Raw genomic sequence first — 17,172 nt, forward strand, 5'->3', positions numbered from 1 at the left:
GGTTTGGCTAGGTCAAGGTAAGCGGTGTGCACAGTCGTCCCCTTGTCCATGGCCTTCGTGACTGTTTTGAAGAAGTCGACCAAGTTTAACAGGCATGATATCCATTTGACAAAACCAAACTGTGTGGGCTCAAGTGTTTAGAGGTTGCCAATGTCCTTGTTTATAAGATCCATGATAATGTGTTCCATGGCCTTGCAGTTCAGGCTAGTTAGGCTGATGGGCCTATAATTGCCTGGGTCAGTGGACACTCCACCTTTATGTAGAGGGATGATAGTAGCTGTCCTCCATTCAGTTGGGATGATTACATGGTTTTTCACTTATGACATAGGCAATCAGATTTAGATGTTTCTTGTTTAAAAAAAAAACTGACAGCAGTAAGAAAGCACTTTTTTTTGTTTTCAACGGCTTACCTACAGAGCCACATAGCTGCAAACTAGCTACAAGCAACTTGACTGCCAAATTACATCACCCTTGGCCTAAATGCAACCATTTGATTGTACCTAGCTTCAAAAGGTAAAACCTGTAATGTTTTGTATAACATGCACTACAAACTATTAATTAACATCTGCACCCCTTTTGTGATGTTTGCTAAAGGATTCTCGTTTTTTAGTTCAACTGTTAATTCACAAGAAAACATAATCAGAGGAAGGTACAGGTAAGCAGTAAACAAACATAATGGACACAGTGTACACATTCTGAAGGTCCCACAAGTGCATGTGAGAATTCTGTCACATTCATCCCCTTCCACAGAAATGGTGATACGGTTTGCTTACTTCAGTGTCACCGCAGAAGTATTTCATATCAGCTCAGCTATCATTATAAAGACCAAAATTTGAAATGTTGCCATCTCATATGAAGTCACAAAAGTAGTAGCTGGTAAAGAATTCCAGGTTTTAGATGACAAAACACAGAGGTTTTCTAATGCTTGAAATAAGGATGAGCGCAAATCTGACAAGTTTTAAAGTAACATTTTCTTATCCAGCAAAGCAGGACAAGTAAGATGTTATCTTGTACTTTATTAGGCTGTTCATTAATTTAGATTTGCTAATGACTAGAAATTAAGCAGACTATTTCATAAAATGTTATAATTTGGGTTTATTTTGTAAGCTAAAATTAAAAATCCAAACAAAACATGATTTAAAGTACTGAAGAAATAAGACACTACGCTCACCTTTACTTCTTAATGCTGTTATTTTTTCACAGATTGTACAACATTAGCATAAACTACAGGGTGGGTATATGAATGTGAAAGGTAATAACACTCTTCAAACATGCCGAGCAAAAACGTGTTAGTTCAGAAATAAGAAAAGGGAAAGAAAGGCAAGTTACATTTGCAGTAATCCTGAGTGGAGACCGGGTACCAGCTAGGCGTCTTGCAGTTACCGGGATGATTTGTGTGGCAGTGGCTGACAATGGGATCCCAGCAGTGGTGAAGTTCACTCTTCTGTACCTTAACTGACAAGTGGTAAACAAGAAACAATGCAGCATAAAGGTTTGAGATAATTCCCACAATGTGAGGAGTTAAGGAAAATTCAAGCCTGTAGGCTACATAGACCACAGTGGCTAAAAAAAAAAAGACATGCATTAGCTATTACATTTCGAGCTGAATCTAACTTGTCTTGCACTCGGCACAACTGCCCCACACTTAGCTGATTTTTTGGGGGGAGGTAGTTCAATCCAAAAGCTTCTAGAGAACAAAAACAATGAAGCAAACCATTGTCTGCAGAGGCATCACTCAAGCAAATGTTCATCCAGTACTGGATTTGTTTTCCAGAAAGACTATTTTAAACAGACCAGTTTCCAGTATTTTCTTCCAAAAACAGTGTCTATCAGTCTGACTAAGGCTCTAAGTAAACTAAGAGCAATGAACAGCTTATCTTGTTGCAGATCACCTCTCAAGACAGTCAGAAAAACACAACAATGAAACATTCTGACGTCCTCATAGAGAACATATCTAGAAAAGGCAACCAACATCAACAAAAAGGGAGAGATGCATCAACTGGTGTCATATGCAGTACCACTGATTGATACCATTACATCCCATATCAAAGGCAATATCAAAGACAAAGTAAATGAAATGTATGTGCTTACTGCAATTCTTGATGTCTTCAAGCATGATTCTTACGATGATGTCTCACTGATGAATTCTTGTTCACAAGACATCGGATGTTTTAACCATCAACAACTCCCACATGGAATGTGGCAAAGCAAGCTCTGTGTACTCAGTTCAAGTGTCACACAACACAATCTGTCTCAAAAACAGGCCCAAAGCATTTTGGTACCTGCTTTTTCACTCTCTCTCAACTAAGAGGATACAGTACATGTAGCTCTAATTAGTCAAGTCTGAAGGGAGAAGGACCATAGTAAAATATGAAACGAAGTCAGCACTACAGCAGAAAAGGTTAAGCCTAGGGGCTCATTATGAGCACCATCCCTTGGTTTGCTCCTTCACTTTATCAGCATGACATTCAGTGCTGAGCATGTCTTATAAACAGCACAACAATTTGGGTAAATCTTTAAGCAACTGACAACCAGCCAAACAAGCAAAAAAACTGACAAAGAATCAAAAGATGATCAATACTGTTGGTTGATGGAAACAAAAATCTTCACAAGGTCAATGTACTGCAATAAAATGGTGGCAAAACAGCATTTGTCTCTCTCAGGAGGAATCAAAAACATATTATCCAGACATCAGTTCAGTAAAGGTGGTTGGGGGTGGGGGGCATTCACAAATGTATGAACTGTGTCTACAATTCACATACAGATCCCCTCTGCATTGGGCATAACAGCTCTGAGGCAGGAATACAGATAATGATCTGGTGAAATGTGACCTCTTATACTTGACTTTTTTTTAAACACCTTTATTGAATTATCATTTGTGACATAGGCAAACCTACATTTATATAAAAGTAATCAAACCATATTAAAAACTTCACATTTGCACACTTTATATATCACATATAGTTACATGTTCTATAACCTAAGCAATATTACATAAATTATTCAGTTCCTGCTTTCTCTTAAACCTCATTCCTCCTCAAACATTTTCCTGCATGTATTGTTCCCTGAAATTCCATTTTTCTATGTAATTTACTCCTACCCCTTTCTAAAGATCCCACTTCTTGTTATTTTATCTGTTCACTGCTTCAAGTATAGCTGGTTTACATTTTTTAGTAATAGTTTTTTGGAAGCTAGAGGTTGGCATAATGGATGAAGTGTTCACTTTACAGATAAGAGGTGCAAAGTTCAATCATCACTGAGGGAAATTGGCTAGGCTTAAAATAGCCCACAAGGGCAGCTAGCCTAGTACTTGCCTAGACATACTTTAATCCTAGTTCATAGGCAATTCAGATCATGTATCCTATCTCAAAAAAGTAATTTCCATAGTTACACTAATTTGCTCGGCAAGTATTCCTGACAGAGTACTCTGGTAGGGAATTTTTAAAATCTGACAACTCATTACACTCCCACAAAATATGTTCACAGTTATCTCTTTCTTCCCCATCTCAACTCCAACATTTGCTATCTACCCAAGGAAACATTCTTTTGAGTCTGCTTGGGTTATAAAGGTATACATACAAATACTTCCAGGTACAAATCCTAAATCTAGATTTTGTTGCATATCGGGGAGCCATATATAAACCTCCTCCCATTATTTCTTTATGAATTGCATATCCAATCTCTCTTCCAATCCTTTCTGACCTCTTCTGATTAATTCCTCTAGTTATCATGTGATATTTTATATGCCATACTTATGATCACTTTTTTAAAACAGCTTCTGTTCTAGGTTCAACTAAAAACTCAACCAGGTTTTTCATTAAGGAGTCCTCTTATCCCTTTCTCTTCGTCTTTACTCTGACGAAGATATCTGATATCCCGAAATCATATCTGATATCCCATGACAAGGAAGGCAATCACTAGCCTGCAATCCAAATGTCTTCTTGGTCTCTTCCCATTCAATTACACTTCCCTCTACTTGTTCCCAATACCTTGGTTTCTTTACCATCTTCCTCCAGTAAATTCCAGCCCCCTCATGTATTTTCTCTGTACCCCTAACTGCAGTCATCCCTAATGGAGAATCTCCTTTCTCCATTCCCATGTTGTCTTAGTTCTTAGTCTACTTTCTGCTACTTTAACAGTCATATGGAATATTATATTCTCCTTAAGCATCTGCATCCAAAATCCCACTCTCTCCTTATTTCTTGAATTACCCTTTGCTTCATCATCACCCCTTTCTACTTTGAATTGTAGCTTTCTGCATGTATTATGTGCAGCTCTAAATAATCCTAAACCTCCTAGTTTTATTGGAAGGATCAACTAATCCCATTTGACTCTTGCCCTATGCCCCTCCCAAATAACATACTTCAACTCTTTATTAATTACTATCCACAACTTCTCCTCTGGTTGATAAAAAAATATGCCTGATCACTGTATAAAACTAAATGGACTGAACATTTTACTGCTTGTATCCTATCAAGATCCATAGGCAACAGCTTCCAGCTTCTTAGTTTTTGGAGTATCTTTTTTATCTATTTAGTTTCTTCTCACCTCTTATACCTGACTTCTAGTACAAGGGAAAGTGAAAGGGAAGAAGAATCCTCAGAAAAATGTAATAAAAATCATAAGAGGTCAGTATGGCTGGTTAGCGAAGGAGACAGAGCTGCTTAGGCTGTCTGATACCATAGACTTCATACACTTGTCTCTGTAAATTAAAAGGATACATTTAGCATTAATAGATGTGCAATCTTCGGGTCTATGTTTACGTATTGAAAATTCTTTCCTCGAACCTCCATGCAGGAATACTAGACCTCAAAAGTACAGTTGTGTACACTTACCATAAATGTAGATGTTCGAGTGTATTCACTGTTGCAGTCATTACTTTTGGGTAATCTGCTGGCAGGTTGCCCTCAGTCGGCTTGATTAACAAAGTCTTGGGTCCTGCATTGGTTGCTGTCGCTTCTTCATGACGTCAGGTCATCAGGGGTATAAAACATGCAGCCGGCGCTATTACATCAGTTTTTCTTGCCCCAGATGTCAGGTGCCCCCCAAAAGGGGAGCAAAATATATGTATATAATTTAAAACACAATAAATGTACCTCCAAACAAAAGCAAATACACCAAAAAGGCTTTTAAGCATAGTAAAAGAAAGGAGAGGTATAGAGTAAGAGAAAAAACAGGGGTCTGGAGGGTGGTAACCCTGACTGCAACAGTGAATACACTCGAACATCTACATTTATGGTAAGTGTACACAACTGTACTATGTTCTTCGTGTTGCACAGCTGCAGTCATTACCTTTTGGGTAGAATCCCCAAAGCTATGGTTGGGAGGATGGATTTATACAACATTAGGAGCAGTTATACGGCCCTGTAGGATAGCAGTGGCAAAGCCAGCTCTGGATTTACTGCAGAGAGGTAAATGGTAATGTTTGGTGAATGTATGAACTGAGTTCCAGGTAGCAGCTTCTAGAATCTCTGGTAGGAACCCCTCTGAGAAAGGCTACAGAAGTAGATGTAGCCCTGGTGGAATGAGATCTGATCCCCTTGGGGATAGGTTTACCATGGTGCATATAGCAGAAACGAATACAATGGCTTATCTATTTTGAAATAGTCTGCTTTGAAATAGCCTTTCCCTCTGCCCCTGCAGCAAATGTCACCAATAGTTGTTCAGATTTTCTTAGAGATTTTGTCCTGTTTAAGTAGAATCTAAGTTGTCTGTGTACATCCAATGAATGCAGAATCTGCTCAGCCTTGTTCTGTGGATTGGGAAAGAAAGTTGGCAGATGAATGGTCTGATTAAGAGCCACACTGGATACCACAACTTAGGCGTGAAAGATGGATTAGTCCCGAGAGCCACCCTGTCCGGATGAAAAATAATGAAAGGCTCCACCTGCCATAAGAGCCTGTAATTCTGAAATCCTTCTAGCTGAAGTGACTGCTAAAAGGAAAGCTGTTTTCCAGGAAATAAATTTTAGGTCTGCAGTAGCAGCTGGCTCAAAATGCGGTAGAGTGAGTTTTTCCAAAACAAAACTCAGGTCCCATGCAGGAGTTGGTGCTCTCCTGGGAGGTCTTAAATTTTTGGCCCCTCTGTGATACTGCTTTAGCAGAGGATGAGAGAAGAGGGGAGGTTCTGTGTTGTAATGAGCTGAAATGGCAGAGGCATGGATTTTTATGGAAGAAAAAGATAGGCCCTTGTGAAGCATCTCAGTTAAGTATTGCAGAATCTGAGGAATATTCGGCACTGTTGTGCTTATTCCTTGTGATTGGTTCCAAGCACAGAATATTTTCCATTTGTCAGCATAAGATTTTCTAGTACTAGGCCTTCTAGCCTCCAAAATGACATCCATCACAGGTTAGCCGAGGGATGCCAAGGGTGAAATTAGTTGATTAGCCACGCTGCAAGATTCAAAGTTTGGAGCAGAGTGTGCAGAATTTGGTAGTTCTGCTGAGACAGTAGGTAAGGTGTCTGAGACAGGTGCCACGGAGGTGTGACCCATTGCGCAGGAGTGGGTACCAGTGTTGGCGAGGCCAGTCTGGAGCAATCAGAATCATTTTTGGTTTGTCGGACTTTTAGTAGAACTTTGGAGAGCAGAGGCAGAGGGGGAAAAGCATAGACTGACTTTGTGATGAATTCTTGTGCAGAATTTGTCCAACTGATAGTTCTGGGGTGAAGCAAAAAGATCTATGTCTGGGCTCCCCCATTTGCGTGTCAACATGTTGAAAACTTGTGGTCCCAGTTTCCATTCGTGTGGGTCCATAAGATTTCTGCTTAGTTCATCTGCCAGAGTATTTAGCTTTCCTGGCAGGAATTGAGCTTGTAGTTGCATTTGATAGGTCAAGGCCATGTTCCACAATGCCATGGCTAGTCTGCAAAGGGGGTAGGAATGAGTACCCCCCCCCCCCTGCTTGTTTATGTACCACATAACTGTGGTGTTGTCTATCAGTTGTTCTGGATGAAGGTAGTCCTTGAAGGCTGTACAGCTAGCATCTCTTTCTGATTGATATGTAGGTGCATTTGATTTGGGCTCCATTTGCCCTGAATGCACTTTCCTGCCAGATGAGCCCCCCCAAGCATAGTCTGATGCGTCTGTAGTTAGGGTTTGGGTGGCAGGGGGTGGAGTGAATGGCAGTTCCTTGTTTTGGTGGCAGAACTCTGCCCACCATAAGAACTCTAGTTGCAGGCAAGGTATAATAGGAATCATTGTTTCCAGGCTGTGACAATGTTGACTCCATAAACATTTTAAGTACCACTGTAGTTTCCTCATATGCAATCTTGCATATGGAATTAAAATAATTCAGGAGGTCATGTTCCCAAAGGCTTGCAGGATTTGTCTTGCAGATATAACAGGGTTTTTGTGGCCACCTGTTTGAAGTAAGTCACCAATTGAATTTGCTTTTCTGGTGTAAGGTAAGTCATCTGGCAGTTGTAGTCAAGCTTGCACCCAGGAATGTAATTTTTTTGAGAGGGAACCAGTTGTGATTTCATTTAGTTTATGGTGTACCCTAAACAAGTTAGAACCCTTTTTACAAACGCCAGATGCTTTAGAAGAATGTCCTTGTTTTCTGCCTGAATTAGACAATCGTCCAGGTATGGATATATTTGAATATTTCTTAGCCTGCAAAATGCAATTACTGGAGCCAGGCACTTTGTGAAGACCCTGGACGCAGTAGATAAGCCAAAGGGCAGTGCAGAGAACTGGTAATGCAAGTAGCCTGCTTTGAAGCGTAGATATCTTCTGCAAGATTCCCTGATTGGGATATGCAGGTAAACCTCTTAAGTTGAGAGTTACCAACCAGGCATTTTTGCCTAGCATAGGTAGTAACTGTTGAAGAGTCAGCATCTTGAATTTTGGAATGTCCATAAATGTGTTTAGAGTGGATAAGTCCAGAATTGGACGCCATGATTTGTCTTTTCTGCGTACCAGGAAAAGTCTTGAATAGAAACCTTGTCCATTTTCCTCTTCTGGTACTGGTTGAATAGCCCCCATTGTTCATGAGGGACATAACTTGTTTCTGGGCCTCTGCCCACTGATTTGGGGGCAGATCTGGCCATCCATTTGGGACTGGCAACGTGTGGAAATGAAATCTGTATCCCTGGGATACTATATTTAAAACCTAATTGTTCTGGGTGATAAGTTGCCAGTTTCGTGCATGAAGTGCCAGTTCCCCCCATAAAGGGGTGGCTAAAAGTTAAGTGCTTGGTGATTGTAGATGGAAGTCATTGAGGCTGTTTACCATAAGAAGGTGCCTTGTTGTTTCCAGATTTGGAAGTGGAGGCACCCAATTGTTTTGTTCTAAAAGTTCCTTGTGACTGAAACCTGGAGCCTTTGGAATGTCTTGATTTGACTTGAGTGGCTCTCGAGGGGACTGGAAAGCACCAGTGCCTACTAAATCTTGGAGGTTGCACTTGTAAGAAATCTTTCACAGTTTGCATAGATTTAGCTTTACCTTATATCTTTTTTAACACTTCTTCAGCCTTACTACCAAAGAGATGGTCCTGTTGTAAAGGAGCATCCAACAATTTTGCTTTAACATGGTCAGGCAGAGTTTGCTGTTTGAGCCAAGCATGCCTTCTGAGCACAGTTCCAGTTACAGCAGCCCTGCAAGAGGCCTCCAAGGAATCAAAACCACATTGCAAAGTATGTTTTCCAACTTGTTCAGCTGAATGCAATAAATCCTGCAACTCTTTATTTTGTACACAGAGATTAACATCATTTTCTGATTAAGTAGTCCCATGATATGCTGTTGATATTTAAGCATATGAAATTGACAGTTTAAAGCCCTGATTGCCAAGGTTGCAGAAGTGTAAACCTTCTTACCCCATCTTTCCAGTGCCCTGGAATCTCTATCAGAAGGGGTAGGATTTTTAGCAGTAGAGGCCTTAATGCCCTTGGGACCCTGAGAAATGGTTTCAGGATCAGCAGTAGGATTTTTGAAAAGGAATTTGTGGGAGTCAGGAACCCTGTAGTATCTGTCTGGCTTACTAGGAGCCGGAGGCAGAGAATCAGGAGTCATACTAGATTCTGAAAAAACATCAACAATGTCTAGAACAGGAGGTATAGCCAAAGGCCTATGCTGAGGAAGAAGAATAAAATCCCCAAGTCTCTTTTTAGATTCAGAGAAATCCTGAGTTTCCCAGTGGAAATGTTCCCTTAAGGTATGTAAAGTTTCTCCAAAAGTGAAATCCTCAGGGGGAGAGGCAGAAGGAACGGAATATTCTGCATCAGAGTCCTCATAAGTAGGTATAGATAAATACTGTTCAGAAGAAGAATCAGAAGAAATAGAATCCTGATCAGAAGATTCATAATCAATGTCTTGCCTAGGCCTCTTAGCAGGAGGGGGTTGGCTACCCCTGATCAAGGTAATTAAATCTTCAGCCATTTTGATCATTTGCTTTTTAGGCATAGGGGCCTGCACATGTGACCCAAGTGTCATTTTTTTAGACATAGAAGTAGATTTTGGCCTTTTGAAGATGGCTTCGGTTTAATATACAGATCTTTAGGCCTGAAAACACCCTCAGAAGCCAGTGCCTGCACAGTGGCCCCGGACCCATTTAAGGTAGAGACATCCACGGGTTCAATACTTAAAGCATCTCGTGGCATACCAGACTCCGAATGGGTCTCAGTAGAGGCCTGAGAATTAAAAGTAGCGGGCATCAGGGACTGTGAAAGCACCTCACTGAGTACCAGTGAACTAGCGACCGGCTTAGAAGTATCGTCAGTTTTGGACCTCAACGGCCTGTATCTTTTTCTTTGCGTTTTTTAGGTATTCCGGTAGTCGGATTGCTAACTGATGTAATTTCTGGATAGTTTAATTGTGAGCCAAAATATTTAGAAGCAAAAAGGTAGCGACGTTTAATAGTGCGTTGATTAAATTTAGCACAAAACCAACAAGGTACGTTATGATCAGGGCCTAGGCAAGGAATACAGTACAAATGAAAATCCTTATGAGGTATTTGCTTCCCACAAGTAATGCAATTATTAACTTTTACTGACATCGGTAAGGAGCAAGAAAAAGTTTCCCCAACGAGGTACTTAACTTTTGTTCTGAAACTCGAAAACTAATATTTCAGAGGTCGGCCGACCGGCACTTGCGAACTGCTTCTGCTTCGGGCACCGTGCGGCAAGAAAGACTGATGTAATGGTGTCAGCTGCATGTTTTATACCCCTGACAACCTGATGTCATGGAAGAAGCAACAGCAACCGAAGCAGGACTCAAGACTTTGTTAATCAGGCTGACTGAGGGCAACCTGCCAGCAGATTACCCAAAAGTAATGACTGCAACAGTGAAACACGAAGAACATTGTTCATTAATCAAATGTTCACTTCCAACAAATGTGTGAGATGGGGAAAGTAATCAGTTGTCCAACATTTCCCTGTCTCACACACCACAGTATTTTAAACCCACCCAAGTGGGGGGCTGTAACCCCCACACTACCCTAACTATATATAGCAACTCTGAGACTGCACTACAGTGGGGAAAAGGGCAAATTTCCTGATGATGGCCAACTACTTGCCCTTTTCCCCACTGCAGTGCGATGTCGGGGCTGGTATATAATTGGAGAGGTTGGGTTTAAAATACTGCTGTGTGTGAGAGTGGGAAATGTTGGCCAACTGGTTAGTTCCCCATCTCACACATTCATTGAAGTGAACGTTTGATTAATGAACATTCATGGTATTGTTTTTGAACATCAGAGGTTCAAGGAAAGAACCTTTGATGTGTAAACATAGACCCCAATCTTCACATTCTATTAAAAATCATAAAGGCAGCAGATAAGATTTGTTCAAGGCGAATGTCCTATACTAACCTTGGAAGACTTACTTATTAACTGGATAAACTGGTTGCTCCATGGACTGTTTTCAGCCACAACCTGGGCTTCAAGGGCATATATACATTAATGTGTTTGTGATAGTAGCCTGGGACCTGAAGAAGGCAGAATGGAATTTTTTTTATATCGCAAATGCAAACACATACAAGTCTGTCTATGTGTACATGCCTTCAATATTTAAGGTTAGAGGTTAGGAATGAACTTGGACAACTCTGCAGCAAAAACAGACATCTCCCAACTCAGATAACTTTGGAGAGAAGAGTACCATTAGCACTAAAAAAGTTCAGTTGGTATTCCAGATGGAAGAGAGTTAATTTTATGACATCTTGTTATGCAAACTGGCACTTTTGAGCAGTTCATTGAAAATGTGAAAAGCATGCCTGCATTCGTGGCATACAGAAACTACAGATATACCCAGGAGATCTGCATTTGACTAGCAGCTCAGACATTTAACAGTATGAGTAGAGAAGATAGGACCCATTTTGGGGGGAGGATCAGTGGCTTCCTTCCATCTTGCCCACTATTCCAATGACAGGGTATCTGCTGGATAGCATGTGTGGCCAGACAAGCCAGCAAGAGTAGCCCCCATCAGCACATGTGAGGAAACATGCATGCACAGACAAAGGGACACAAATGGCTCTGGTGTTGACCCAAGCACTCATGTCAACACCAGGGGGAGGATTACATCATAAACAGAAAAAGCTCTCACTGCTAGAATGCTGGTGAGAGCATAAAGCACCCTGGATGACAGCCCTCCCCGGTAGTGCATATTTGATTGCCGATGTGTTTTAGGCACTGGGTCAAAAATAATATAAAAATATGTCAAAGTAGAGAACACACAGCTGATTATAATAGGGGTTCAAGTAGTGCAGCCCCCTGCATAGAGGGTGTGGATTATTGAATCCATGCAAAAAAATTAATCAAATGCAGTTTTGTTGGTTTGACTGGTAACATCAACACTGGATTTTGATGACTTAGTTTTCACATAATGGAGACACATCCCAGGAATTTGGAATAAAAAACAGGTAATGTACAGCTGTATAAAGAACTTTCCCAAATAAACAATATTCAGTATTCTCTGTTCTGATCTTAATCTCTCTTTGTTGTATGCCTCTTCCCTTGGCATCCATGTAGATAAGAGCTTTTAAGCAAGAATTTGTAACATGTTTTCGAACGTAAAAATAAAAAATGCAAGGCAAATGGTCAAGCAAACCAAACATAATCCATGTTAAAATACAAGTGTTTCATCCTACTAAAGAAGACATCAGACTGTTCTTCAGCTCACTAAACATTTAGGTTATATTAATTACCAAGAAATGTTCATAGGTAGGTACTAGCCTATCGGCCCGAGGGCCTACGTAAGCCTAGCCAACAAGGTCCCCTGGCTTACGCCACCCAAGAAAGTTATTTTCCTTCAAAAATGAACAAATTAATGTCCAAGCTTCCTACTTCTTTAAAACCACCTTAAAATTGAAATGATTATTAATTCCAGGAAACACTGTTGCATTTAAAAATACTTGCCAATGGTACTCATGAGAATTTAATTCATCTTCTAAACTTAAATTCCTGTAATCTTTCTGTACATGTCCTAACGGATCCCCTTTAGATGCCCGAAATCTCACTTCACCGACAAGGAATCCATCGGGCCGAAATCACCGACAACGCAGATGACCGACAAGGTGAGAACCCGACGGACTCGGTAAGTGTGCGATAGAGTGAGGGATTTAGTGTTAGGGAGCGGACAGGTAAGTGTGCGATAGTGAGGGACTGTAGTTTTAGGGGCGGGTTAAGTGAGTTAGGGTTAGGGTGCAGGTAGGGTGCGTGTGCGATAGTGACAGACTGTGGGTTTAGGGGTGGGTTAAGTGAGTTAGGGTTAGGGTAAGTGTGCGGTTGTGTCGGACCTTAGGGTTAGGGTTTGGGTTACGGTTAGTGCATGTATGGTTGTGTGTATTGTCGGTATTTTGTGTTGTCGGTCTGTTGGTGTCGGTGATTTGTGTTTCGGCGTTGTGGCGTTTCGGTTAACTGAAGGGGATCCGTCCTAACATATAAAAAAATTGTGACAGTTAATATAATGACATAATGTGTTCTTTTCATTATTACTGATGGCATGATTATGTTCATACACTCTCCGGCTGACAGCAATTTTCATTCTTCCAACATAAAAAGTTAGACAGGAAACACATGATGCTACATATATCAAACCTTTAGGTTTACAATTAAAATAACTTCATATGACCCTTGTGCACTAGGGCAAAAGAAAGATGGAGGAATTTCTAAATGTGCACTGACTGAATGCATTGTAGGCAAAGTGCCCCTTCTCCATTTTCTACTTTAGATCCTTTGGAAAGAAGATAACTGCTGTGGAAGAGACTCCTCATCCAGATAAAACAAAATCCATCCCTGTCCGTACTGACCTGCAACTTGAATTTATGGATGGGAAACAACATTTACCCCATGAATGTCCCCTGTACTACTAATAAACAATGGCAGGTGCTAAATTGCTTTATTCCATGCATGGCTTCCCTCAAATTATCTATGGTATGTTCCCAGTTACTCTCACTAGCGTAATAAGTAATTATCGACTATGGGATGGGTAAGGCCAATCACTAACCAAATGGGAAAGGTTAAATCAAGCACTAGACAGGAAATTATCTAGGCTTAAAATGGCCCACAGGGGCAACTAACCCCTGTACTTGTTTATGAACCTATTGTTATTATCTAAAATAAACGTTAGGGCAAAACTGGATTTTTTTATATTCATGAGTCTGATCATGATACTACTAGTTCATCCTCTAAACCATTTCTTAACAATACAGGGAAGTAAAGGACTTCCAACTTTCCAAAACTTTGACACATTTATTAATAAAATCAGCAGAATAACCCCTGGCTAAAACATGGTTTTAACTCTCCCAATTTCCATCAAAAGTACTTTATGAAGTTAATCTATTAACATGAACCATCTGGCCACTAACTGCATTTTTATTAATATGTTGAGGATGAATACTACTGAAACAGATAAAAATTGCTATTAGGAAATTTATGTTCTAATAATTTTAGAACCATACCTTGAGCTTTCAAAAAATCTTTAAAAATCAAGAAAAGTGATAGCCTATTAATATGAGCTTCAAACTTTAAATATTTGGTAGATTCACTTAAAAAGTCTTGGAATAAAAACAGATTTTTCATAGAGTGCCCCCCCCCCCCCCACACACACACACACAAAACAACAACAAACTGAACATATTTCTTAAACACAAATAATAGATATCTGAATACTTTTAACTTTACCCATTCCTCAAGACCAAACTGGCATAACTGGGGGCCATCACTACACCCAAAGGCACTCCAGTAACTTGCTTAAAATAAGTGTCCTTAAAAGGAAAAAAGTTGCTAAACAATACAATGCAAAAACATCCATTAAGTATAGTTCTGACCTATTCCAAACTGAAATTCTTTGAACCATAAAATCCCCCAAAACTGGGACACTGACTCAGCAGACAAGAAATAAAGGTATTTACAATCAACTCAGACTGCATATACTTGGAAGACAGGAGTACTAAAGTTTTTAATCTTCCCTGAACTTGTGCAATCTCAAATTTATAGTTAAGCTGTAGTTTGGTCAGCTCCACACAAAATTACTTTTATTTGTACATCTGTTGTCAGTGAACCTATTTCAGTTTTATGCTACTACATTATGCCAGTTTCACTATATATTTCAGCAATAAAACATGACTGGGTATGGATAAATCCAGTATTACCCACACCCCAGCTATGCATTACTGCTACTGTACAATGCCATTATTTAGAAAAAGAAATGACTAACTTTTTAAATAATGGCATTGCATGAAGGATCATTTCTACCCCTTCAGTCATGCAGTAGACACCTGACAGACACACCTGCTGAACCCTCTTACAGTACATTGTTGAAATGCAACTTTTATTTTGTTATTATTACTGCATTTCATACTCCAATAGATCTGAAAGTGAAGGTACTTATTTTCACAGACTGCATGGAAAGCAGCTTGGACAAAGGTGGACAAAGGTGGTCAGTTACTGTGTTGTTAATGTATACACGGGCTCTTCAATACACAAACTGATGTGAAAAAAAGAATTACACACTTCTGAAACAGGCTGTCCCAATGTGTGCACTGCTCTTAGTTTAGTCTAAAGATCAGAACCAGCACAGGTGTGCAACTTTTTTCCTTTAGCTTAGCACTGTTTACTTTGACAATTTTTACACCAGTGTCACTTTGTGTATCAGGAAGCCTCTGCTTATATTGAGGGCTGGTTAGATTTTTCTTAGTGCTTGTTTTGTGGTAGCCAGACATTCCTTCTGGGTAGTGCTGGACTTACCAATGGACACACCCACTGCTTTGCCTAATCAGTGTGCATGCTTTTGTGTACAGATGTTGTTTTAATGTACATCATTTAGTAAAGGGCACTGATTGCAATTACAGCTTGTGGCCAACTAGGGACTTACTGTACATCTTCAGGCAGAATGTGAAGACAACTTCTCAGGGCCAACCTCCACTACCAAAACATTTACTAGCAGAAAGCCATACCTACTTTTTTTTTTTTTTTTACATACTTTATCTCACAGGAATATGTCAAAAGAGTGACTGATGAACTTTTGGCAACAAATAACCCGATGATGCAGAGGAAAATCCTTTGACTGATGCAAGGCAGTTACCCAGAAGTGATTTGCCTATTATTGTTGCAAATTAGAATATAAACTGTGTGGTTAATTAGAAATTATCTTTTTGAAAGAAACAAATGGACATTAGACAATTCTTTTGTTCTTAAGCCAGAAACGTAAGTTAGAGGAGAGAATTTTCATGCATCTGTGGTGATTTACCAGAACAGCTTGCAGCATGCTACAGTATTAAATTCCAACGGCTTCCCACAATATACAAGACCTGGAAGGATGTACCTGTATTTTTATAGGCATTACAAATGAAAACTCAAAGGTGTTTCCCTCTTCCACTGTCCTTCATATTTTTTTGGGGATGAAAAAATTTACAGGAGAAAGTTAAAAAAATGGAGCTCTCATTACCAGTAGCAGTGATGGAGACAAATAAGTCATGAAGTGGAGTTCTTAGTGATGCCAAAACATTAAATATAAGACCATGTCATAAAATAATATGCCCTTTATCATTCATAAAATACAAAGATATGTATATGAAGCATCTCTGTCAACTGTCTGATTTTGGTTCATATTTTTGCCCTATCCCTCAAAAATTTTGATTTTCTGGTAAATTCAGTCAATAATGCCACACATTAGACTAAAAATAATTTGTGCAAAAGCAGTTCTGTTAACCTTTTTAATTGAAATAGTGTAATGTTTAAAACTTGCTGAGGATTTTGGACCTTTGACCTCATTTTACTTAACATTTCTGGACAAAGCCAAACATTAAGTTGTAGAATGGTGTGAACTACAAACAAATACATGTGGAATTTGACTAAATAAAGGAGGGTTAGGATTTTCATATGCAGCTAACTTCAGTAAGGACTCTGTTTCCAGCACCTGTCTCATATGATCATCAATTCAAATGCTGAGGCATTGCAATGCATTCCTCTTTATGTGAATATAGTATGTAATAGGCTGAAGAACACCTAACCTATTACATACCAGAACCATAATTTGTTTCCCTTATTAATAGTCTTTAGGCCTGCAGTTCCTATGCAACACCAGTACCATTTGCTCCTGATCCTTTACAAGTGCATTCCCCATTCTCTCCCCACCACTTAAGATTACGGTCTGCTCCCTATCATGTTAGAAATGCCTTACGACCATCAATGAAATAGCTTAAACAGAGAACAAGCCATGTTACCACTATGGCACATTATATGCAGTTTTAACTCACTGTGAGAGGTAAATAAAGTTTGTATTTTTTTGTCCTGCTCCTCCTCAACAAATGGCATAAGATGGATGTGGTTAAGGTTAGCATGTACTGACACCCCCAAGCATGTAACAATATGACAGCTGTTAAACTAGTCACTGGGGACATTACATGCAACAGCCACAATTTTCACAAGCAAAAGAAAATTGTACACCCGATATTTTTTCTGGCTTTCTATTTCATGATCTGCATTAATACATACTTGCCACGTTAAACAAGAAAATGAGGGCGGGCTAGAAAACAGATGGATTCTACATTCTTTGGACTTTATACATTTCCTCCACTGAACAAACTATCTGACAGAGAAGCCTAAGGTCTGGTTGGTTTTAGACCTAAAAGTTATCATTTTTATTAGTGAATTTGGACGTCAGTCTTTGATTTGAACCATGCAAGTTAATGAGAATCTTCTTCTTTTGGCTTTTCCAGGTTAGGGGTCGCCACTGTGGAT

General features: G+C 39.7%; 1 protein-coding gene across 4 annotated transcripts in view; it reads right to left on the minus strand.

Moving 5' to 3' along the window:
• Positions 1 to 17,172, minus strand: part of GRIP2 (glutamate receptor interacting protein 2) — a 2,580,489-nt gene that overhangs the window by 813,696 nt on the left and 1,749,621 nt on the right. For 3 of the 4 annotated variants that reach the window (XM_044078606.1, XM_044078607.1, XM_044078608.1), the window contains exon 10: positions 1,330 to 1,455. The exons of the other annotated variant lie outside the window; for it this stretch is intronic. In XM_044078606.1, coding sequence (XP_043934541.1) covers positions 1,330 to 1,455 — 126 coding nt within the window. The remainder of the gene's footprint in view (positions 1 to 1,329; positions 1,456 to 17,172) is intronic. 4 annotated transcript variants of the gene reach the window in all.

Source organism: Protopterus annectens, chromosome 7.part1, assembly GCF_019279795.1.
Source record: "Protopterus annectens isolate FY-2018-M chromosome 7.part1, PAN1.0, whole genome shotgun sequence".
Taxonomy (NCBI): Eukaryota; Metazoa; Chordata; order Ceratodontiformes; family Protopteridae; genus Protopterus; species Protopterus annectens.